This window comes from Scardinius erythrophthalmus (genome assembly GCF_964197995.2).
Source record: "Scardinius erythrophthalmus genome assembly, chromosome: 25".
Taxonomy (NCBI): domain Eukaryota; kingdom Metazoa; phylum Chordata; class Actinopteri; order Cypriniformes; family Leuciscidae; genus Scardinius; species Scardinius erythrophthalmus.
In genome coordinates this window covers 16,606,135-16,631,848 of record NC_138245.1, presented here as the reverse complement: position 1 = coordinate 16,631,848, position 25,714 = coordinate 16,606,135, and the positions used below count along the sequence as shown (strand labels likewise).

The following is a 25,714-nucleotide window of genomic DNA, read 5'->3' as shown; positions in this document are numbered from 1 at the left end:
TTTGGATAAAAAAGGAGAACTAAAACAAGAATCAATATCAGCGTGGTGTTTTCGAGATGCCGAGAGCTCCACGTCCGAGACTTCGACCGCTCCTACATGTACTTTATTAAACAGGTGAGCACATTTACATAAAACTAATCAGTTATATAGTTCAACAATGATAAAATGTTAGAATATGATCTGTATGTTATTCTAATGTTGATCTAGCTTACTGCTAGTCTCATACAGACAAACTAACACAGAATAACATAAATTTCAACACATTCAAATGCAGTTTTGTGTGACAGTGTAATGTTAGACCAAGTGAAACAGCGCTGCGTTACCTCACAAGTTTAATTTGTCTAATAAACTGACCTGTTAGTAATTCTGCACTTGCGTGTAGTTCGGTAGAATGAAATGTCCATATTCCTTTTATATCCGTGGGACTCGCGTCGCGTGTGGAGCTGATAGCTGTGTCTTAGCAATGCCGACCTGCTTCATATCACAGTCATGATAAAAACATCGATGTATTCATTCATCCATAAACATTATTAGATCGGTCGGCTTGATGTTGACGACAAGATCCATAATTCTTAGCAAATCTTGCGTCATCAAACTACGCCTTTGTTATTGTAAGAGGTTAGCGACCCCTAGCGGCGAAAAAATTACATATTGTACATTTAAAGGAATAGTTCACTTACTTAATTTACTCACCCTCAAGTTGTTTCAAACCTGTATGAATTTCTTCTGCTGAACACAAAGGAGGATATTTTGAAGAATGCTCGTAACCAGACAGTAGACTTCCTTAGTATGTTTTTCTCTATGGAAGTCAATGGAGTACATCAACTGTTTGGTTACCAACATTCTTCAAAATATCTTCTTTTGTGTTCAGCAGAAGAAAGAAATTCATACAGGTTTGAAAGAACTTGAGGGTGAGTAAATGATGAGTAAATTTCCATTTTTAAGTGATCTATTCCTTCAACTAATTAGGCCTCTGTTTGACCATCTAGACATTAAAAAATCACCTAAGCGTTTTAGGAAACTACTTTGGAAATAACACATCAGTCAGCTAAAGTTATATGAGTGAATATGAGCTTCAACAAAGTCTGTGACATTTTGACAAGTCAGCGGTATCATTCTATGAAGCTATACCACTGCATAAATTCCCAGAATGCATCAGGACTGACAGGGTTGCAGCATACAATGCTGTCATACAGGAAAGATGGATGGTGCGTGGAATGTTCTTACCATCATCATTACCTATCTGGAATCCTGAGAAAACAACCATTCTTTTGCATTCTTTTTCACCATTCAAAACCGAGTCACATAGAATTTTCATTTAGTTTCACCTCTTTTTCTCGCCGAAAAGCACTCATACAAGCTTTATTATGCCTGTATTTGCGCGCCACACAACCGGTGTGTTTCCATTTACTATGGCTGATGAGGGTGGGTGAGATTTGAGGTAAGGTTAATGTGCCACGCTCAAGGGTACTGTGAACAGATTTGCCGTTTCCTGAAGCAGCAGAATGTTCTCGTTGCCAGATGTTGAAGCGGACAGGTGGAGAATGGAGGACGAGATGGCTATAAGAAGAGAGAAGATGATGAAAATGTATGAAAAATGCTTACAGATACAGTCTGGAATGCTAAGTATAGATTTTATTTAGAGGCTGTGTGAGACGGAGATAATTGTGAAAGCAGATTTGCGGTTCTGTCCATCCTGTCCATCTCACCAATGGATGTAATTGTGTTTTGCAAAAGGTATTTTAATACAGAGTAATTATTATCAGTATGTACCGTTTAAGAAGACTGTCTTGCATAACTTTAGTCACAAACTTTTTAAGTATTTCTCATCTAGATTATTTTGAGCTATTTATTATAGTGATTGCAAGGAAGCACTGTATTGACTAGCAAATGTATGCATACAATTTACAGTCTTTTGATTCTGGAAAAAAAAAACATACTAAAATTACTGATGACTCATCCTGTGCTGCACAGATTTTTGTCCAATCAAATGCTAGAATGAGAAAGTCCCTCCCCCTGATACTATCTGCAGCGACTAGCAAGTAGCATATCATAGTTGATAGCTGTGAAGTAACTAAAGCCTTCTGCCTATTTGTTTTTCTGTTTTTAAAGGAAAGGAAATAAGGGAAACCTTCAAATATGTCCCACCCAAACTTCCTGTTTAAATACGAAATGAGCTACTTAAAATACAGACTTTTAAACTTTTTTTTTTTTGTAATTATATTTAGCATTTTTTTTTTACTTTTTGTTTTTGTAAACTTTCTAGAATTTTCTATACTCAAATTTAAAATTGCTTAAGCTTAATCTCTCATTTTCTTTTTGATGAATGTTGGACTTCTGTTAAATTAATGTTTTCAATTTCTTCCTTTTTTTTTTTTTTGTACTTTACCTTTCAGACAATGCTGTGTTTTATGACAACAGAACCAAAGCCTAAAACCTTACCTAAAACTTTAATATTAGTCTCTTTCTGTCTTCCAAGCACTATTTCCTTCAGGAAATGAAGCTTTCACTGTGAAAAATTTCTAACCCTCCCAAATCAAAAATTTCAAGTGACTGGTAACATCTAAATTTTTCAATTGGCCCAAGTGAAATTCTGTAAATTTCAATTGGCCCAAAATAAAATCTGTAAATTTAATTTGATAATTTACAGAATTTCACTTGGGGGCCAATTGAAAAATTTAGATGTTATCGGTCACTTGAAATTTTTTATTTGGCAGGGTTAGAAATTTTTTACAGTGTGTGCTATATTTTAAAAGCACATTTCATTTCTTTCATACTTTTTATCTCCAGCGCAAGAGTACATAAAAATAGGGCAGAGGAGAATTTTGGGTCTAATTACATATAGTTTGCATACAGTAATCATATAATATGCAGTATGCACACTCTTGTATGTATATTCGGGTTACTTTAGAAAACTGCAAATTTAGGATCCACTTACTGTACATGAGATAACAATAAAACAAGATCCGTTAGCATACAGTGTTAGTTTTTTTTTGTGTGTTTTGCACTTTCTGTATTGTGATCTTGTGAAATGTAGTTTGAATACACGGCGGGTTTACTTTGACGCACATGGCAACACTCTAATGGAAGTGGGAGATCATTATGAAGGATTGTGATGAGGAGCAGGTGGATGAATTTAACAAGAACTAAGCTGTCAGTGATGGTGACAGCTGAAGTTGAAATAACACGCATGGAACTTGAGACAGAAGAAGTGGCCCTCTCTTATCAACCTCTTCTCTGTTTCCAAGCAGACAGGCATCATTAGACTGGAGGTAGAGCCGGATCATTGTTCCACTTTGACTTGTTCCTATGCAGGCAGGAGCAGACGCTGATGTCTAGAGGTGGAAAACACTCCGACACAGGTCAAGCACTCGAGTCTGAGCTGTGGTCTGTTTGTCATCCAACGACAAATTAGTTGGATTTAGGACACAGAAAGACAGTGTTTATATGCATTTAAGTTTTTTAGTTGTTTGCCTATTAGGACTGAGTCCTGTTTCTTATTTTCAAGGATTCGATTCAGATTATATATGTTGTTATAACTGTTACTGTATATTTAAACATCAATAAAAAGTAAAATGGTGAAATATTTTTATTTCTATTTCTATTTGAACAGTCTTCATTGTCAGATGATTCTTCAGAAATCATTTTTATATGCTGATATTAAGCTCAAGAAACGTTATTATTATTATTATCAATTAGGGATGCACAATATATCGGCCACCATATCGGTATCAGACGATATTTGTTCATTTTTTAATGTTATTGTTATCGGCCCTATAAAAAATGTCCGATATATTAAAGCTGATGAATAATAGATTATTTCCTTCAGCTGAGACACTTCAGTTCATCATGATGGTTCTGAATTGCTATAAATATAATTGGAATCACTTCAAAAAAGGAAAATACAGTAAAGCGCAACATGTGCAGCACAAGTCTGTCATATAGGCTACATACAATTATAATGAGAACATTATAATTGTGTGATAGGGAAATAGCTTTTAATGGTGAGACTTTTGTTTTTGTTATCAGGCTCTCAAATATATATTTGTTGGTTATCGGCTTTTTTTTTGGTTATCATATCGGCCAAAATTTTCATATCGGTGCGTCACTATTATCAATGTTGAAAACGGTTGTGCTGCTTAATATTTATGTAGAAACCGTGAAACATTTTTATTAGGATACTTTTAGGAAAGTTTAGAATAACAGATTTTTTTTTTTATGTTTTTTATTACAATGTAAAAGTCTTTTTCACTTTTCATTAAATTAATCTGTCCTTTCTGAATAAAATAATTTATTTCAAAGAAGAATAAGTCTTCCTCACCCCTAACTTTTGAACAGTAGTGTATATATAGTAAAATATTTATTGATTATTTTGTTAATAACAAGTCGGTAATAGGCCATCCATCCGGCCATTTATCCATCCGTCCAACCATTCGTCCAACATCCTCAAAACCACATCCAAACAATAGACTCTCACCTTATTAAATAATAATAATAATAATAATAAATACAGAGATCCCAATCCCATCTAAATTACTGTGAAATCACAAATGTTGGATGTTAAATATTGTAACTCGGATTATTTGTCTGAATAGGGCTACTGATGTTTTTGATGATGGTTTTCCTATAGCAAATAATGGTGTTTTTCATTGCATGAGTAAAATAATTGTAGTTATTTGCTGTAATTGCAGTGACTGTTATGCACACAGAAGTACATCCTATGACCCTGTTATTGATAGGATGTTTCATTTTCTAATATTTGCCCAATAGCAGCACATAATCTTCAGTAAACAGTACTTCTCTAACTCAGTCCTCCTGTTTAGTATGTTTCTCTTTGTCTCGACCCATTTTACGGTCTTAAACACACATGAGGGATCTTGACTTCCCTCTGTTTTCTTTCAGCTGTCGGAAACCGTACGGTCTTCCCTGAACCCCGCTCCACACCCCATTACCGCAGCCCCATTGCTCTCGCTGAATATCAAACAACAGGACACCTCTGTGTCTCTTACCCTGCAGTCATGGCTACAGTTAGAGAGACATTAGGGACTGAAGACATAGGAAACCGTGAAGTAGAAACAGCAGCCCAGCGCTAAGCTACTGACTGTTTTCATTGCTATATAAGCTTTAAGTTCCTTTGAACTCATTAATGATGAATTCCAGGGCTGGGGGGTGGGATGTGTCTGTATTACTGCAATTACTTCTGATGCCATACGAACTGTACAAACATATTTGTTTTTTTGTTTTCTTACATGAGATGGGGCGAACAGTATGTTAGGGCAAGAAAATATTAGCTTTTCACTTCAGTAAGCAGTAGTTTATTTGTTTATTTTAAACTCTGGCTATAGGGCGAATTTTTAATACTTAATTTTTGGCCGCATTTTAAATGATGAAATGACAGTAATGCAAATTATACCCCGAATTAACAGAGTATGTTAATTTAGCATTCAGCTCAGTTAATTAATGAGATAATCAAACAGTTTACTGAACAAACACCATGTTGGACAATTTGTTCTTGAAGTCGACCTTTGTTGAGTTGGCAGACTTACATGTAATGCTAGCTGGCAAGAAAACAGATTTTCATGTCATTAGATGTCTGACGTAATGCCACGTTAGTAATATATGTACAAGATGTGTTATATATTTTAATAAAATATTGCCTATGAATACAGACTATATGGATATATATTAGTGTAACAGGACATCTGTGGGTATTTAAAATACATTAAAATTGTCTTATTTAAAAATAAAAAATAAATAGATTAAATTTGGGCTTGGCAAAGATCCGATGGATGGATGGATGGATGGATATTATACGGGTTATAACATCCTGATAGCAATCTATAATAGAAGTGGTCTAAATATTTAAACATATACATCTATCTTCTGTGGAAGTCTCAGGGCCGAAGAAATTTCCTCCAATCACTGCATTTGGTCCGAATGCAACGATAGGATGTCCTACCTGTCTGCCAACAAATGTATTTCCAGACCTCCTTGCAAACATCACACGTCATCAGCGTGTTTTGTAACACTACAGAGTTTTACACAGACAGTCACATAGCACTGAAAACAAACAGCAGCCACCTTTTACAGTTCCTCCTGAACCAAAACAACAAGCTTATGCTTGTTCACACCATGCTGTGACCGTAATTACGAGATGGCAACCTGTGACGTTCTACTCGGAGCTGTTCACGTCCTCAGACTCGGATTTATGTGTTTCTGTGTCAAAACTATAAACACTGAAATGAATCCTGCAGCAGTCAGGAGTTACAAGTATGAGCTCTAAGTTGTTTACCCCATTAATATTGTAATGTGCTTTGAGACATGAGGTAATTTAATGCTGTCTCTTTGGAGACTCTGCTGTGTGTGTTGATGTGTTTTGAAGGAGGCGTGGCTTTGGAGACGATCTGAAGGGAGGGTGGTATCTCATGCTTTCAAAGCTAGCTTGCTATTGCTAGCCTCTCCCAAATTGCCTACCCTACCTTTAAGTTGAAGTTCTACAATAATTAAGAATAAAACTTAGTAAAACTATATAGACATAAAAAAGCTAAATGTCAAAAACACAAAACAAAATAACTAAAACGGTAACTAAAAACATTTTCATTCAAATAAAAATATATTTCTTCCATCAGTGATGCTAAAATAACACTGGCTAAAATTGCTTCCACTGTGTGCTCTTTGTTAAAGAAAAAAAAAAAAAGATGAATAAAATTTGCAGCTTTTATAGCTGTCATGCTTATATATTTTCAAACATGAGAATGGCACTGCAATACAGAACACTTTGCCAACTATAATGTCTTATTTTTGCTACAAAGTGCGAATATACCAACCCACACAACCTAAAAATACATTTTAGTATAGGGTGACAAAATGTGTTTTCTCTTAGTTATTACCCGTCTCAGCCTCAGACACGCAGCCCACACAATGTTCACAAACCACCTGATGTATATTGCATTGTACACAAATGTGGCAAAAGCAGGCAGACACGACCTGCACATAAATACTGCTGTAGAAACAAACTCCCATTTGAGGCATTTGTGGTCTGTTGATCTTGAGAAGACCGTATAGGTCTTGGAGCTCCAGGCTGTTCCTGGAGAGAAAAATGTCTGGATTAACTTCATATATCATTTTAAGACGTGATTTGATGTGTAGCTTCAGGTTAAACAATCAAAAAGGTAGTTTTCTTTCTTGAAGGCATTTGAAGTGTCACTCTGGTGATGGGTGAATGAAATCGTCAACATGAGTATGTCGAACTGCAAGGCATTACAAGGTTAGTATTAAAAAAAAAGTGTGTGATGTATAAACTCATTTTAAAACCATAAAGCCATGGGCCATGTACTTCCTCCACTTTTTAATTTGCAGCTCACATCATTAATCTATGAGAAATAAGTGGATGCTGTGAGTTAAAGTGCGCCATTTGGCATGGGCATTACTCCTGCTCTCGCTAAATAGAGATAATTGACATGAAGTGATGGATTGCACGTAATGTACTGGAATTCTGGATACCATGCAGTACTTGATTTGGTAATGATGATATAAATTATTGCTATGGATATGCATGCAGATGTACTGCTGTTTCTGTACTGCTATATCTGTTTTTGTACTTTCAATTCGCAATTGTAATACAGGTGTTATTCAAAAGCTTGGGTTCAGTAGGATTTTTAAAGGGCCCCTATTATGCTATTTTAAAGTTTCCTAATGTTGTTGTGGAGTCTCCTACAACATGTTTACATGTATCAAAAGTTTAAAAAAACTGTTTAATTTCCTCTTAATATACATTTGCACATCATCACATTTTCAGTGACTCTCAAACGACTCGTCAAATGAATCAATCTCTCTAAATCCCTCCTTTCCACGATATACTCTGCTCTGATTGGCCAGATAGCTCAGTCTGTTTTTGCCATAACGCCTGCTCTGCTTGTCCTGAGGCTTCCTACACCGTAAACTAAACACAGTAACGAACAATGACGTTGATTTTACCATATAAATCCGAGAGCAAGTCCGATGATGATTGGAAGAACTGTTATTAAACCCGAACCTCCATCGCAAGGACGTTTCTCAGTGATACACTACTCAGTTTGAGGTACATTATGAGATGTTGCAACTGTAATTCCTCAACTTCAGCATTAACAAGTGCATGTCCAGCAACAAACCGATTATTTTACTTGTGCTCATTTATTTACAGAGTATTTTTCTAATATATTGCGGTGAACATGTGGAAACTGTATCAATAACAGTGCATGTATGCAATGTATACATTAGTCGAGCTCTAGAGTGAATGATATAATGTAACATAAACGTTGGTAAAACAAATATTTCCTCAAAGTAGTGAGAACGACAGACAATCTGCATTAATAGACACAGTTATAGGTAATCGTGGCCCACAACTGATTAGCATAAGTATTAAGACAGTGATAACGTGAGTTAGCCAGTTAGCAGGAGACCTACACAATATAAAGCTCAAAACTAAGTTTTTTGAACACCATCTGTCAAGAGTAAAAACGGTTTGTGAATCCCGCATTGAACTCCGAGATTTGAGAAGCAGTCTTCAGTAAAATAGGGAACACAGCAAAGGTTTAGGATTATACTGCTGCGATATTGTAGTAAAGATTATCTTTAACCACTGATTCTTCACATGCTCGTCCTTGGGCAGTGAAAAAGAACTGGCTTTACCGTCACATTGTAGAGCAGAGCGTCTTCTCGACATGTTGCTCTCCAGTATCCACAGGAATCAGCTGCAGGTTTGAAGTTCAAGTTTTCCCTGATGTCTGCGCATGCAATAAGTGGGCGGGCAATATGCTAATATTTCATCTTGACGTCACAACAAAACGGCTTATGACTCGTTTGAAAAACGATTCATTTAATTGACTCAGAGTCGACCCTTACTTTTGAAAGACAATAACTTTATATACGGTGCACTTTCAGATTTAAAACTTTGCAGGATGTTTTCATTCACTTAGAGCTATGTTACACACTACATGAAAGGTCATTTTCAAAAATCCATAATAGTGGCCCTTTAATAGAAATTAATACTTGCATTAAAACGATCTAAAATTACAGTAGATAACATTTACAATTTTACAAAAGAGAAATGCGGCCCTTTTGAAGTTTATAAGAAAAGTTCATAAAAAATGCTGGAAAAAATAATGGTTTTATATTAAGCAGCACAACCGTTTTTAAAGGGATACTTTACAGTATTAAGGTAAACAGTTGAGTTTTACCGTTTTCGAATCCATTCAGCCGAGTTTCTGATATTTAGAAGAATATCAGTAACCAGACAGTTTCTGGTCTCATTGACTTCCATAGTAGGAAAAAAAATATACTCACAGCTTAGGCTAGTAGCTTAGCAGCTGAATTCACAAAACCCACGGTGTTGTTTATGATTGCTGAATTTTCCTACTACAACTGTATTTATATGGTTGTTCATTAAATCACAAATGCCTAAGATAGTGAACTAATTTTCATCTCCTTTAGAGCATTTTAATTTCTCAATCTCTGTCAGCAGACTTTTTGCATAGCATTGTTGTCCTAACCTTGTAAATGCCTGAATGGTTAATGTTAAGACTTAGGACATCAGTTACTTTTCTGGCAATTCTGCAACTCCCTGAAGGCATAGTTCGCTCAAAACGCTGAATTACTTTCTTCTGCAGAACACAAAAGAAGATTTTTTGAAGAATTTTGGTGATCAAACAGTTTGAGTTAGTTTTGACTTCTATTGGAGAAAAAAAAAACTAATTTCTCAAAATAACTTCCTTTGTTATACAGAAAAAAAGTATGTCATACAGGTTTGGAATGAGATGGTGAATAAATGATGAAAGAATTTTCATTTTTAGGTGTCTATCTCTTTAATCCAACATTAAAGTCACAATGAAATCAAAATGGACAGTTCTTGTTTGTTCGTGGAGTTGCAGTATTGATTTTTCTGTTTTTGTTTAAGAAGCTGTTTCACTTGGATATACATCACAATAGGAAAGAGAATACTTTCTTTCATGTCGACTTTAAGGTTGTTCACACTTGGCAGGCTTGCTTCTATTAAAGTCCCCCTGTGGTGAAAATCAAGCTTTTAATGTTGTTTATATGTCTATGTGGTGTTTTTAATATGCTTTAAGACAAACCATGTGCAAATTCACCATTGCTGAGTATTTTCCTTAAAGGGATAGTTCACTTTGAAATTAAATTTTGGTATGTTTTAGCTTATCTCAAGGGCATCCAAGATGTAGGTGTCTTTTTTTCCGCAGTAGTTTCAATTTTGATGTTTTTAGGTCAAACCGTTTTTGTCTGTCAGTCGTATAATGCAGGTCTATGGTCACTGTCTCAAAGAGCATGCACAGAGTCCAAATTAAAACAATTCCCCATCGTCCAAATGAAACAATTCCCCATCATAAGTACACATTGATGGCCTAAGACACGAAACGAGCGGTTTGTGTGAGAAAACGAACAGTATTATTTATATAGTTTTTAGCTATTATACACAGCCACGTCCAAGTGATCTGAGGGCGCGTGCATCCTGGTGTGTGACGTGTGCGCAGACTGGTGCATAGATATATAGACTAGATGTCGCCTTGTCTACGGCAGTTCATTGGAACGAATGTCTTTAAGGTGACATCTAGTGTATGTATCTATGCACCAGTCTGCATACACGTCACACACCAGGATGCGCGAGCGCCCTCAGATCACTTGCACAAATTTAATTGAGTGAACTATCCCTTTAACTACAATGAACCAAAGACAGTTTGAAATTGCTGGTGTTTCTGACATCACAAACTACCTTGTAGCCAATCACATCAACGTGTGATCTTCATCGAGTGGATCTCTGAGCGTGTGTGAGTGAATGGAGGCGGGACTAATTTGCATATTTATAGAACCGTGGATACTAAATGAGGCACGGGTGTTGAGTTATATTCAAGCTTTTTAAGGCATGAGGAATTTTTTTTTCAATGAAAAAAACATTTACATGTCATTTTGTTGATCAAAGGTGAGTTTAAGGGACAAAATGATTGACTACAGTGGGACTTTAAAAGAAATTCTGGTGTTCTGTTAGTTAGGTAGCACGCTGCCATCTGAAGCCTGGTGCGCACCAAAAAGAGAACCGAGACTGCTAAAAAGTTGGGTCTCGATCCTCTTCCAAACAAACTGGTATGGATTGACTGAAATATGAATGCAACACAGACTAAAGACATCTATAGGAACCAAAAGCAGGATGCGATGTCACGAAATGCGCCCTGAAAAGGACAGAATGCTCAATAGGAATGTCATAGGAGTTACATTGCCCACTACAGTTCAGTACAGGTGTTGGAAATGCCATAAATGTATCATTTTCTTTTTTTTGGTCCGGATCAGAACTGAGAGAACCGAACTAAACACACATCTTAAGTCCTATTGACCACTCTTTTTTTTTTTTTTTTTATCTGAACACAGTCCATGTACAACTCTGTCCCTCAAATTGTTCTATCTCAATGTCTCTCTTTCACTCACTCCATATCACTCTCATCTCTGTCTTTCTACTGCGCTCATCACATTTGCAGGAGTTTTTTTGTCTAACACTATCAGGTCTCTTATCAGGACAGGAGTTGTTTTTGCTAAATCTTCACCCTCGCCAGCCCTCTCCTCAGTTGTTTTGATATCTCTCTCTTAGTTTAGATGAAGTGATCCAGCGTCTTCCGTATCTCTGTTTTTTGCCGCTCCTGCGCTCTTATCCCTCACGCTCGCACACATGATCAATGCTATCAGCTCTGTGTGGCAGTGATAAATTATGCATGCGCTCCAGTCAGTGGCTGAGTTGTGGTTTGTGTGAATCACAGTGGCGATAGTGAGTCTTAATCAGCACCTAAAGTGTGAGAACTCTTAATGTCCACCCCGAGGGTCGTGAAGAGCAGCGGCTCTTTAAGAATGAATTATGTTGGATCCATGGCCTTGCGTTTAGCGTACATGCTCCATCATGTTGAGCTGTGGTGCTATTGTGGATTTAAAATCTCATTCCTCTCTTTTCTCTTCATCATTTCCTGCCTAGTTGCAAATGTTTTGTTGATAAATGTCAAAAATATTACACATAAAATACATACAATACCTTTCAAAAGTTTGGTTTTGGTAAGATTTTTTTTCCCAGCAATAATACATTACATTGATCAAAAGGAACATTATTGGAATAGAAAACAGTTAATTTTAATAAAATTTCACAATATTACTATTACTTATTATTATTTTTGACTATTTTTTTTATCAAAAAAAAAAAATGCAGGCTTGTTGAACATAAGAGACATACAAATCTTACCAATCACATGCTTTGATTGTATGAAGTTTAACCCATTTTATATTAAGTGTATTTAACTACTATGTAATAACATTTATTAATTATTATTTATTAACATTAATTATTTATTATTACCGAAGTGTACTTACAATGTACTCACCTAAGAAATTACTGGGCAATATAAGGTAACTACATGGGTTAAGGTTAGGTAAGGTTAAGGGTAGGTTCAGGATTATAACCTAGCTATTGCAGTTACTATAATTAGTACATATTATGTGCATGATGGGAAGCAGGCCTGTAAAATAAAGTGCTAACATTATTTGATACAATGCACTTATTTTGTACATGCATATTATTGTTATTTTTTACATTCTGCTTGTATTTTAAAAATACCATGTAATTACAGCTGTAATTACTTGTATAATTACACTGTTGACTCTTCCCTTACACCTAAACCAACCCTTAAACCTAAAAATACCACCAAACATGTTCATAACCTTCCCGTTTCCCACTTCAATATCAGCAAAAGTGTTTTGCAAAAAAAAAAAAAAAAAAAAAAAAAAAAACATGAACACAATTAGTACAATGAAACTAAGTTTTGGTTTGATGTAAGTATAGTTAAATACACCTAATCTAAAGTGTGACCAGTCTTCTGCACAAGCCAATGAAGGTTATTTTAATTGAATTTGAGTTTAGCAATTTAATGGTTTGATACTTCAATACGCACAAAAATGCATAGATAAAATAATCAGTTATTCTTTATTTTGATGGTCCCCTTTAGATAGTTGACTATACATAACTGAGAGTATTAGTAGATTTTTAGGGATAGGATTAGGGTTAGTAGACTAAGGGGTTAAGGGTTAGTAGAATAAGAAGACATATACTTGCAAAGTTACTTATAGTCAGTAGAATGTCTGTTGGAGGAGCATCACAATAAAGAGTTAGCAGATATTAAGCAGACAGTCTACTAATACTAGAGTTAGTTGACATATACAGTATGTAGGTGCAAAGTTACTTACAATATAGTTCACAGAATGTCTAAAGGGGACCATCAAAATAAAATACTTCTAAGTACACTGACTGAACTACTGTTATTGATACTTTTTCAAGGCTGAATTAAACTATATTCATAATAAGCTTTATTTTCACAGAACTCCAACTTTTTAATCTTACAGGTGCCCCTATTGGTTTACAGCACCTGTCAAATACATTCTATTCCTCTGTTTTACTTTTTTCTATACCCTTGCTTTTTCTTTTGTCTGCAAGACACATTGGTACATCTTACTTTGAACTCATTCTCTGCCACGGCAGCCTTTTATGATCATGTGAAGGTATACTCTCAGGAAAAAAGGTACAAAAGCTGTCACTGGGACAGTACCCTTCAAAAGGGTTCTAATATGTACCATTTAGGTACTAATATGTACACTTTTGGTACCAATATGTACCTTTGAGGAACTTAAATGCACTCTTTAGGTACAAAGGTGTACCTTTTGAAAAGGTTTTGTACCTTTTTTTCTGAGAGTGTATTAATGACTTTGTGAAGGTATTAATGACTTTAAGTCATTATTCCATGTGTCTAGCTGGATGCTGTGGGAATGTGACAAGATTTAAACCTCCTCCTCACTCTAAATCGTAAACTTACAAAAAATGTATGCTTCTAATTTTTAGAATGGTGACACTAGAAAAACTATTTTGACAATTTATTCCTGAACACACAGTCCCCTTTTTCTTTGTTTGCTTGCTTTTGTAAGTTGTTTATTGATTGGTGCTGTATACAGTATATTAATGTTTAATTACTACACTGAAAAGTATTTGGTGTAGAAACAATTTTCACTCAGAAATTGCAAATTGTAAGTAACACATTGAATGAAATATGAAATTCTACTGTAGAAAAGCGTAAATAAAATGGAAATAAATCATTTTTAAATAATTATTTAAATATTATAAATAATTAAATAATAATTATTAATTAATTTATTTGTTTTTATAGTAATTAATAAGTATTGCAGATTTGTTCTGGTATATTGTTTCACTTTGTTTTTCCAGCTTACCTTGAAAAAGTGAGTAAAAATATGTCAATTATAGAAAACACAATAAATAAATCGCTCACCTTGATATAGAGTAATGAAAAAGAAAAATGTAATCTCAGTCACTCTACTGTCGCTCAACAGTATATGGTCCTTTTCACAAAATTGGATAAAATGATTCATATGCCACAATATTGATCAAATGTTTCAACATTGTCTCATGACAAGCTATTATTTCCTCATCCGTGTGCTTCCGTCTCAGGGATGTTGCCGTGATGAGAGAAATAATGACAAAATTGCTAACCGCTCTGGAAGATGCAGAAAACATGCCTGTGGAGATGATCATAATATTTCAAATCAAATTACATCTGAAAACACCTCTTCCGATCTCACATCTTTTTTGCTCACTTGTTTATTTTTATGTTTGCTGAGGTTATGTGTTGTGCTATGAGTAGATACTATAAAACATAAAGGGGAAATGGGACTGTTGCGGGCGGGGTTCGAACCTGCGTCACCCGCATAAGCACCACAGTGTTTCCGGGGCAAGTTTTTTTTTTCTTGCCATTTTTGAGCTCTAACCCTTTTTTATCCCTTTTGATACTTTAGAAGCGAAGGAGATTGTCCTGAAAGCTCAGATTTTAGCTGGAGGAAGAGGCAAAGGATTGTTCGACAGCGGCCTGAAAGGAGGGGTGCATTTAACAAAAGAGTGAGTACCTGCCCAAACCCATTTTCTGAGAAAGAATAGACCTGCTTTCCAGTCTTTCATTCCTCTTAAAGCTCGTTGCTTGACACCCTGTATTTCTCACCAAGAAAATAGCTCAGAATATCACGCTGCTCTCAGCATTTGTGATGTTCTTAAAACTCCGCTGTAATGCAGAATGATGGATTCCTCAGCTGAACAAATTATAAGTGTGATCGAAACTATAAAAATGTTGTGAAAAACCCTTGAGAATGAAGGAGACGTGAAATATGGCAGACTCTTAAAACTTTACCAGAAAGCCACGAGTTTTCCTCAAGTAGGGACTGATTTATGACTGAATGCCTGCATCGTGTATCACTGTCACATAGTGTACTTCTGCATTTGGGATGAAGCGAATCGTCCAGAGAAAACGCTCTGAAACGCAGCCTGATCCGTTTTATCTAGCAAATGAGCACAGCGCTTTCTGTGTCCCTGAGAAATCGTCCCGAGTTTGCTAGTATGTGTTTCTTAAACAACTGATTTTTTTTGTCTTTCGGGATAGTTCACTTTGAAATTAAATTTTGGTATGTTTTAGCTTACCTCAAGGGCATCCAAGATGTAGGTGTCTTTTTTTCCGTAGTAGTTTAAATTGATATTTTTAGGTCAAACCGTTCTTGTCTGTCAGTCATATAATGCAGGTCTATGGTCACTAGGGATGGGTATCGTTAAGGTTTTAACGGTATTACTACTCTTACCGATACTCCTTATCGATCCGGTACTTTAACGGTATTCTTATCGGTTCTTTTTGTTATATTAAAAAAAGGAAAAAATTTATTTAGAACATAATTAATATTGCTTTAGATTTTGAAATGTAAAATAAATATCTATAGCAAAAGAAAAAGCAATGCTTTAACAAAACAAATAAAACATGTAGGCTATGTTATGCAGAAGGGTGCAGGCTTTTGTGTACAAACACATGGTCAAACAAAAAAAAAAGTATACAATAAAACAAATATACAAATTATATACCCAGTGCTTTAATTTCAGTAATGTCTGACATTACTGTTCAAGAGTAATATAGGCTAAAAAGACATCTAATAAAGTCAGATTTAAAATAACACTGCATAGTTTATCATAGATAGATTAAAGCTTATGAAAGCCAAAATTATTCATTCAAGAGCTGCGACTGATTTTCTTTTTGCCTTTTGTTGTTTGGTTCACATTAATGGAGCAATCGTCAGCAGGTTTATTAGACTGCTGCCTCTTTAAGACCAAATGCAGATCTAATCATTATTACGCATACGCATCATATTTTCTCCCAACTATTTACGCCCATTTAAGACATAAACTGTATTTAAGTGAATAAACTGTTTAAGTGAATCTCCAAGACGGCCATTTTGACATTTTTTGTGTATATTTGATCGTTTAGATCCGCACAAAGCCCAAAATATACGTTGCTTGACTTGTCTCGTTGCGGTGTGTTTCGGAGCGCGCGCCGCATTTGAAACAGCGTCTCTTGCTCAATTTTGGTACTTGCCTTTTATTATCAAACGCGTCCCGCAGTTTAGCAACAGTATAGACCACATTTTACAACAATCACCGATCGTGCAGATTCTGACATTACGTTTGGGTTTTAGGGAGAAATGACAGCGCACCGCTGTGAAGGGAAGTTGCGCTAAACAGAATGAATGCGGCTTTAGTTTTTAATGGTTATACCTCAAATATCTTTTTTATAATCATTGGAAGCCACAATCTATATCAAAAAAAATAATATCAAAGATCTAAAGTGTAGCCTAACCGTTTGAATGTTTAGTTCTGTCCTCATCGTCACTCATTAAGCAGGGCTGTTGTGATGTGCGCGCCGTCGCTCCGCGTTAAAGATCTCTCTCTCTCTCTCTCTCTTTAGCAAAAATGCATTACAGTCAAATGGTTAAGTATTATTATATATAAAAGTGGCTGGCGAGATTAAATTAGCAAGATAATAATTTCTTAATAGCAATAGCACTTTCTTAATTTCTCCAGTACCGACAGCAGAACCGATAGCGTTCGAGCTTATCGATCCAGCGGTATTTCAAAATTCAGCACCGGGGCCCGTTTAATACCGGGTTTCGGTACCCATCCCTAATGGTCACTGTCTCAAAGAGGATGCACAGAGTCCAAATTAAAACAATTCCCCATCGTCCAAATTAAACAATTCCCCATCATAAGTACACATTGATGGCCTAAGACACGAAACGAGCGGTTTGTGTGAGAAAACGAACAGTATATCGTTTTTAGCTCTTATACACAGCCACGTCCAAGTGATCTGAGGGCGCTCGCGCATCCTGGTGTGTGACGTGTGCGCAGACTGGTGCATAGATATATACACTAGATGTCGCCTTAAAGACATTCGTTCCAATGAACTGCCGTTGCCAAGGCAACATCTAGTGTATATATCTATGCACCAGTCTGTGTACACGTCACACACCAGGATGCGCGCGCGCCCTCAGATCACTTGGACGTGGCTGTGTTACAAGAGGTAAAAACGATATAAATACTGTTCGTTTTCTCACACAAACCGCTCGTTTCATGTCTTAGGCCATCAATGTGTACTTACGATGGAGAATTGTTTAATTTGGACGATGGGGAATTGTTTTAATTTGGACTCTGTGCATGCTCTTTGAGACAGTGACCATAGACCTGCATTAAATGACTGACAGACAAGAACGGTTTGACCTAAAAATATCAAAATTGAAACTACTGCGGAAATAAAGACACCTACGTCTTGGATGCCCTTGAGGTAAGCTAAAACATACCAAAATTTTATTTCAAAGTGAACTATCCCTTTAACCTGTATCATTGTTATTTGTAGTACACTGAAAAGATGACAGGAATTTACGAGGAGAGAGATAGGGCAACGGTATCAGAATGCCTTAAGACAGATATGAAATATAAAATAGTCTGGAAAACATGCGTCCACATGCAGTTTCATCCAATATCATCTTGCTAGAATACTGTACGCAACAATAAACACAGCGTGAGCTCAGCTGCGACGTCTGATCTGCGAAAATTAGATCCGTGAGTGAAAAAGATTCTGAGTTAGCAGTTTGAATCAGACGGAGTTCTGAGTGACTCCTTCACTGAACCGCAAGTCATTTCTGATTCAAAATTAATCAGGGTTTGTTACTGTGATGTATATTTTAGGTTTGAGAGACTTACATCAGTCTGTTACTGACTGGTTGTTCAAATGACGTGTAATTAAAAAAACATATTCACACTGTAAAAATGTAGTTTTGATGTATAAATTAATAGAATTCTATAATTAATAATGCTATTCTAAAAAAGTTCAAATGTACTCTCTACAAAAAAAGTGATTGTTTATTTAATACATTATGTGAGGTCCAATCTTTGTTTTTGTGAGAGCTGTAATAAATAAACTTTGTTGTCCCCCCCAAACAGTGAGAAATATTCTTAGAAAACAGAGTAATTATTAATGATGCAACGAACTGTTTCTTTTTACCGAAACACTGAAACCAAAATTAAAGTTTTAAGCATGAAAACTGAAACCGAAAATAGTTTATGTAATAATCAATTAATATTTTTTAAATGCTCAGTTGTAAATAATATTTAAAATTTATATAAACCTTTTAATGATATAATTATAATTAACTTAATTTTTTGTTGAAATATAAACATTTAAACGGTGCCTGTAATGACTTTAATGACATTTATTCAAACATACATTAAGTCATGAAGACAATGGGTTAAGTAAAAAATATAGTGAAAATTTAATAGTGCATATATTTAGCAAAATGCTCCTCATTGTTACCAGATCCCAAAAAAAAAAAAAAAAAAAAAGAATTCTAAACCATTACCCTCTGCTGTTCATTCATGTTTATTTCGTGCTATAACTAGTATAGGAAGCGATTATCAGTTCACGTGCTGCTTGAACTGAGGCGCTACATCGATCTGTCACGCCACATCGGCAAAATCATATTTATTGTTTGAATTTCATTATAAAATTGACATAATTTGAAAGCTAAGAGTTTGTTTCCTATCAAAAGTAACTAAGCACAAAGCTTATAGCGAGTATCTGATGTTTGATTGTTTACAGAAACATATATTAGAAGAATTTTGTCATTTGAAAGTAGCATGAAACAGTCGTACTAGTAAATTAAAATGATAAAAAATTCTCTGTTTCAGTCCTGCTGTTGTTGGAGAGTTAGCTGGTAAGATGCTCGGCTTCAATCTGACCACCAAACAGACCCCGAAGGAAGGAGTGAAAGTAAAAACGGTACGGAGGAGAGATCTGGCATAATTTCTTCTTTATAATGTTGTTTCCGCTGAATAAATAATTGCTTTTGGACTTGGAAATGAAATCTCTCTCTCTCTCTCTCTCTCTCTCTCTCTCTCTCTCTCTCTCTCTCTCTCTCTCTCTCTCTCTCTCTCTCTCTCTCTCTCTCTCTCTCTCTCTCTCTACTCGACTTCTTGGCTTCAGGACAAAGCTGTATCATCCTGTTCCATTTAAAGATGCTCTATTTTTCAGACACCTTCTTTTGCAATTAGCCTAGGTTAGGTGTCATAGGTCATAGAGATGAATAAACCATGTGAGTCAGATCTCGGTGTGCAGGGAATGTTGGTAAACAGGCATTTCCATGTGTCACTTACTAGCAGAAATATCATTTTCCTTCCTCTTTCTCTGCTTCTCTCTATGCCTGACACCCACACAAACGGCGTACTCCTACAACCACCCCGTATGTTTATCACTGTTCATCTCTCTCTCCCTCAGGAGGTAATGATGGCTTCCTTCGCTTAGCATGTGTTTGTCCTCTCTTCTTTAAACACAACTTAGAGCTCCCTATCATCACTCGCTTTTACTCCCGCCAACCTCTCTCAAAAGCCCGCCAAAAAACTTTCTGCAAAAGGAGCCCATCACATTTTTATCGTTTTCCTTGAGAAACAGCCATGGGGCGTGGAAGTGCACGGCTGAAAGAGTCGGACAGATTCATAAGGGAGGTGGTGAGGAGGAACAGAGGTGGGATACAAACCAAAAATAAATAAATGCTTTGAAAATGCCAGCTCGAGCGTGCGGCATCCCCCCACAAACTTCTCTCACTGCATTTGAGAGCGTGTCACATTTGCTATTCAAGAGCCCTCTGGTTTCCTTCTCACATGGATGCGTTATTGTATAATGAGGTTTTCCTCATGAATTCAGAATTCAGTATCGGTTTATTGAGAAGAAAATATGTTTTGTAAAATTGGTGCCCTTCTCTAAGTCTTCAGAAGTTGTTGGTATACTTAATCGCAGCAATATATGAGTGAAAAGTTTGCTTGTGAAATACAATTACACATTGCAATCATCAAAAAGGCTAGTATATACAGTATATAAACAAAGTACAATGTATTACGCTACCATTCAAAAGTTTTAGAGTAAAAGTTTTATTTTTTAATGTTTTAAAAGTTTTCTATTTCAGATAAATGCTGTTGTTTTGAACATTCTATTATTCAAAATTTGATAATAATAAGAAATGTTAGCATATTAGAATGATTTCTGAAGGATCATGTGACACTGAAGACTGGAGTAATGATGCTGAAGATTCAGCTTTTCCATCACAGGAATAAATTGCATTTTAAAATATATTAAAATAGAAAACAGAACTTCTTTCAAATACCAACCCCAAACTTTTGAAAGGAAAAACCACTAGCACAGTGTTATATAGTTTGTTCAATTGTGTACTTGCATTATACCAAATGTTTAAATCCAGAGAAATTCATAGTTTTAACCACAGCCCGTTGTCAATGGCGTCACATCCGTATTACCCCCGATTTCCATGGAAACACTAAAGACGTTTTAATATATTATGTGTTTTATTAGGCAGGTGAGCTGTTTGGAGACCTTTGTCGACAAAAAATGAATCATTGTTATATAGCTCAACTCTCTTTTCTTGATTTATTGCGAGTAACATGTTTGTACCATGCCTAACAGTAACAGTAATACAGCATTTTCTCTGCCATACAGTATATTTTAAAATGAACTGTATGCCATTTAGCAACACAAGTTATCCAGCTTTTATTAATAATATTCTAATATCGATCTAGCTTAAGTGTGTCGTACCAGTCACCGAGCGAATGCAGAGTAACGTTATAACAACTTTCAACACACTCAAATGCATTTTAGAAAGATTTTTTTGACCAAGTAAAAAAGCGCTGTGTTACCCCACAATTTTAATTTGTCAAATAAAGTGACCTGTATGAGTAGTAATTCAGCACTTGTGGCTATTTCATTAGAATGAGACAAAATAATGTGAATTTAAGTGATCAAACGTAACTTCAACAAATTTCAAGTTCAGGAAAGGAGGAGGCGGGAACCAGCAAACGTTAAATGCAACTTTAATTGTAATAGACATAAACAACATAATGAAAGAAGCAACAGCGGACAACTACAACATAAAAGCATAATAAATACAGCGACGGAAAATGTCCCAGGCCGGGTTCTCTCTCTTCTGTGCGTTCACACCGGACGCGAATAGCGCGTCAAATTCGTGCCTGCCGCATTTAGTTATATGCTTGACCACTTTGTGTGCATTCGCGCGTCAAGAGCGAAATTGACGCGCGTAAAATCAAAAGTTTGAAGTGAAATTTACGCGCGTCACGCGCGTCAGAGGCCAAAGTTTCGAAACCTGTTTGCGGCCATCTTTTTTTAGACGTTTATCGAGCATTAGCATTAGCATTAATCGAGAGAGTCACCGCTCGTATATGCTCTGGAGAGCAGAAACAGCTGCGTAGGGGACATCGTCGCTGTACTCGGGTCCACCAAATCCTCCGGAGGGTTTCAGGAGTTTCACAATTTGCTCCAGGAGGTAGGTTTGGTGGACCTAACGGTGAGGACGCTAACGAGGACAGCGTAGGCCGTATAAGCCTCGGCCTCGAGTGGTGGTCGCTGCCTGACGAGCCCGCGCTGTACAGCCCGGCGCGAGGTTCACCCTCGCCCGCACCTAATCTGTCATTTATTTTTGTTTTGATAATAAATGGAGCCAGCCTCCAAAAGTCAAACCTGTCCTGTGATAAAAAAAAAAAAAAAAGTTTTTATACACTAAATTGTGTTTGTTGTCTTTACATTAGATTAATAATGTTTATAATCTAGAATAGATATGGAATAAATAGCATTCAATGCAAAATGAGTATCTCTCATATATTGAAATCGAGTTTTTATGTGAAAGATTTGCGTTGTTGTGCATTTTAGTCATATTACAAAATAATTTATTGAGGTCAAACATAAAATAACATTATAAACTGTCACTTCACCACGTGACACTTCACCACAAGCAGGCTCCTGATTGGTTAACGCGGCGTGAATTGACGCAGAAGTTCAGATTTTTCAACTCGGACGGCAGACGCGAATTCACGTCAAACGCGTGAATGCACAAAAAGCACTAATAAAATCATTTGCCGTAACGCGCTTCACGCACCAGACGCTCAATTCGCGCCATTCGCGCAAACTTGACGCGCGAATGAGGTGTATTCGCGTCTATCACGCCGCACTCTACGCCCCATTCGCGCCGCAGGAATTTTTTACGTGCATAACGCGTCTTTGCATTGACTTAACATTGAAATCACTTGCGCCTGACGCGCTATTCGCGTCTGGTGTGAACGCACCATTACGGTGTTCCTCACTGCAGAACACGAAATCCAGGGGAAGGAGTTGGATCCAGATCCAACTCCTCCCACCTTACATATACCTAAACCTACCCATCTCCACCCCCTGATCCCTAAACCCACCCCTAAACCTACCATTCTCCACCCATAAGATCTGGATCCAACTCCGCCCCCTGGATATCGTGTACTGCAGTGAGGTGCTACTGGGTGTGTTGCGCAGGTTTCTCTCATTAGCATTCGCTAATTGTTATCGTTTTGAATAAGCGACGAAACTTGCATTCTGTGTCTTAAATTTATTTAATCAGTTAATTTTATTGTTGTTTTGTTTTGTTTTTTGTTTTTAGCCTTTGCGCCTTTTATTTGACAGTGTAGAGGCAACATAAACCTAATGGTGAGAAAGCATATTTCCATGGGGAAATAGGATTGTACTGTGTTGCGGGCGAAACTCAAACCTACGAATACCCACACCTCTGTCTTCCCTTACTTTTCTTCATCCATCCTTCCCTTATCCTCTTTTGTGTCACTTCCTTTCCATCACTCCTCCATTTTTATTAGTTGTTATTTCAGCCCTGTTATAGGTGGTTCTCTCCTTATCCACTTGCCATCTCTCATTGAGTTTAATGATGGCTGATTATCTTGTATTAGAAGTAGCAGCAGTGGCCTGCAGCCAGCAAACCTGTGCCCTGCTTCAAAAAACCAGTGTCTGTTGATACACCATAATGAATAGATAACACACAATGATGAATCGCCGTCTCACCTGGTGGATGTGTTTGTGCTGAGCAGGTGATGGTTGCAGAAGCTCTGGATATCTCCAGGGAAACATATTTCGCCATCCTGATGGACCGCTCCTGTAATGGACCCGTGATGGTGGGAAGCCCTCAGGGTGGTGTGGACATAGAGGAAGTGGCTGCAACCACGCCAGAGCTCATCTTCAAGGTATCTCACTTATATCTGACTGAAAAGGCTTTAAAGGGTGTAGGAGTTGAGTTTCTTTGAGATTTTGTGTTAAATAGGTCTATTTTCTTCTTGATGTTTCGAACTAAACTAAACTTTATATATTTATAACTTTAAATTGCCCTGGAAAATGTATGGAAATAATTATATTAAATAAATATCTTAAAATTTCTGGAAATGTCTATAATACATTTCTCTGATAAAGCCAAATGCATCACTAAGCTGCATTTAAATCACAAGTTGTTTTTTGTCTCTCTTTTTTTAGACTTTTGTACAAAACGCTTACAAATTTAGTTTATATGCCCAGAAATCTCTATAAAGACATTTATGTATTAAAATGTATTATGAAATCTACCATGATAGTCTTACAAAAGTATGAAATATTGTGACATCTATGAAAAAGGGCTGAAAAAGTATCAAATGTAAATTCTGCAAATGTTTTGCAAGAGTACGAAATTCCCTGACAAAAAAACAAGTGTTACAAAAGTGTGAAATATTACAAAATCTACAAAAGCATTACAATTGTATGTAATACAGTACAAAAGTACTGCAAAATCACAAAACTGTTACATAAAATCAAAATATGAAAATTGTATGTTATAAAGTATGAAATAATCATGAAATGATTCAAAGTGTTACCAAAGTCAGAAATATTTTAAAATATATGGACTATAAATGGAGGAAATATGAAAGTATAATAAAATCTTCAAAACTGAAGGTTTCAAAAGTGTAAAAATATTAAGCTGTTTGTGGACATATGGCATATAAATGTTTTAAAAACTTTCACGAAAGTGTTACAAAGTATTAAATATTACAAAATCTGTAGAAGTATCACAAATTAATAAATTATATATATATATATTTTCATTTAAATTCGTTTTTATTTTTCATGTGTATTATTTAACAACTAAAGCCATCAAAATGTCATGGAAATTAATTTGTTAAAAAGGATGCATACATGTTTACACACAAGTCTTAAACGCAAAGCTGCAAAGGGTTTATTTCTAAGGGTCAGAGAGAGGATACATTTTTAAAAATAAAAACGATGCCTAGTGACCCACAAATAAAGATATGATAAAAAAAGATGTACAATATGTCCCCTTTAATGGACGTGTTCCTCATATTAAGACATGTAAAAGCTGTGTCTATTTCTTGTAGCTCTTAGTGACATCTGGTCTTATGCATTATCTTTCTTTTGTGTGTCTATCTCTGTGTATGAGTGATCTTTTAGAGATGGCCTTGTAATTGGAAAGCCATCGTAAGCCATTGTTCTGCTCTCGTCTTTTTCTTGTTTGAGGTTGGCTGCATGCCAGCGCTTAATTGCAGCTCTCTTGATTTTAATACGAACATCCTCTTTGTGTCAAATTATAGCTGATGGTTGGTTTTCCTCTTGCCTTCTCTCTCCCATCTCTTGCCTCAGGAAGTCATAGATATATTCGAAGGGGTCCGAGACGACCAGGCGCTACGTATGGCAGCTAATTTGGGATTCAAAGGACCATTGGAGAGACAGGTAATGGGTTTGGCCTGAATTGTAGCCGAAGAGATTGTGCCATTAGAGTGTGTGTCGTAACAGAAGCACAGTGCCCCCCCCCCCCCCCATCCACTATGTCTCCATTTCTGTCATGGAAAAAAAAATGTGAGAGTACTGGACATGATGACTCTGCCAATACAGTCATTAAACATTACTTATACGTGTGTAGGCCTGAGCAGAAATCACCGGTCATCAACAATTTGTACTGTTACATCGCTCCCATAAACCGCCACCTATAAAAAGGGCCCAGATTTGCTGCAACGATCAGTTGAAATCTCCAAGATTTAAAGACATTTATCCTCAGGCCTCTCAGAGTGACTCTAGCACTGGAGATTCTTTATGGTCTTCCATATTTTCACTAAATCTATATTTTTCAATGCCTGTCTCTTAATGTGGGTCAAAATACCGTCAGATACAAAAATAAAGGCAAATACACAAACACACACACACACACACACATACACAGTATATATGAATCTCTTATGATTTTTTTTTTTCCATTACACTTTGACCACAATTAATGGCTCCCTTTTATTCAATACTTTTTCCAACCTCCCGTTAACCACCTGACATGAGATCCGACATTTTTAATTCATACAGAATCTCTCCAGAGCCTTCTATGTTGATACACTCTCTTCTTC

The 25,714-nt window shown here is 36.3% G+C and overlaps 1 protein-coding gene across 2 annotated transcripts in view; it reads left to right on the top strand.

Annotated features, from left to right (window-relative positions):
* Nucleotides 1-25,714, top strand: part of suclg2 (succinate-CoA ligase GDP-forming subunit beta) — a 140,852-nt gene that overhangs the window by 45,740 nt on the left and 69,398 nt on the right. For both annotated transcript variants that reach the window (XM_081357815.1, XM_081357816.1), the window contains exons 3-6: nucleotides 14,881-14,980; nucleotides 19,136-19,226; nucleotides 23,372-23,524; nucleotides 24,963-25,052. In XM_081357815.1, the coding sequence (XP_081213941.1) occupies nucleotides 14,881-14,980; nucleotides 19,136-19,226; nucleotides 23,372-23,524; nucleotides 24,963-25,052 (434 nt within the window). The remainder of the gene's footprint in view (nucleotides 1-14,880; nucleotides 14,981-19,135; nucleotides 19,227-23,371; nucleotides 23,525-24,962; nucleotides 25,053-25,714) is intronic.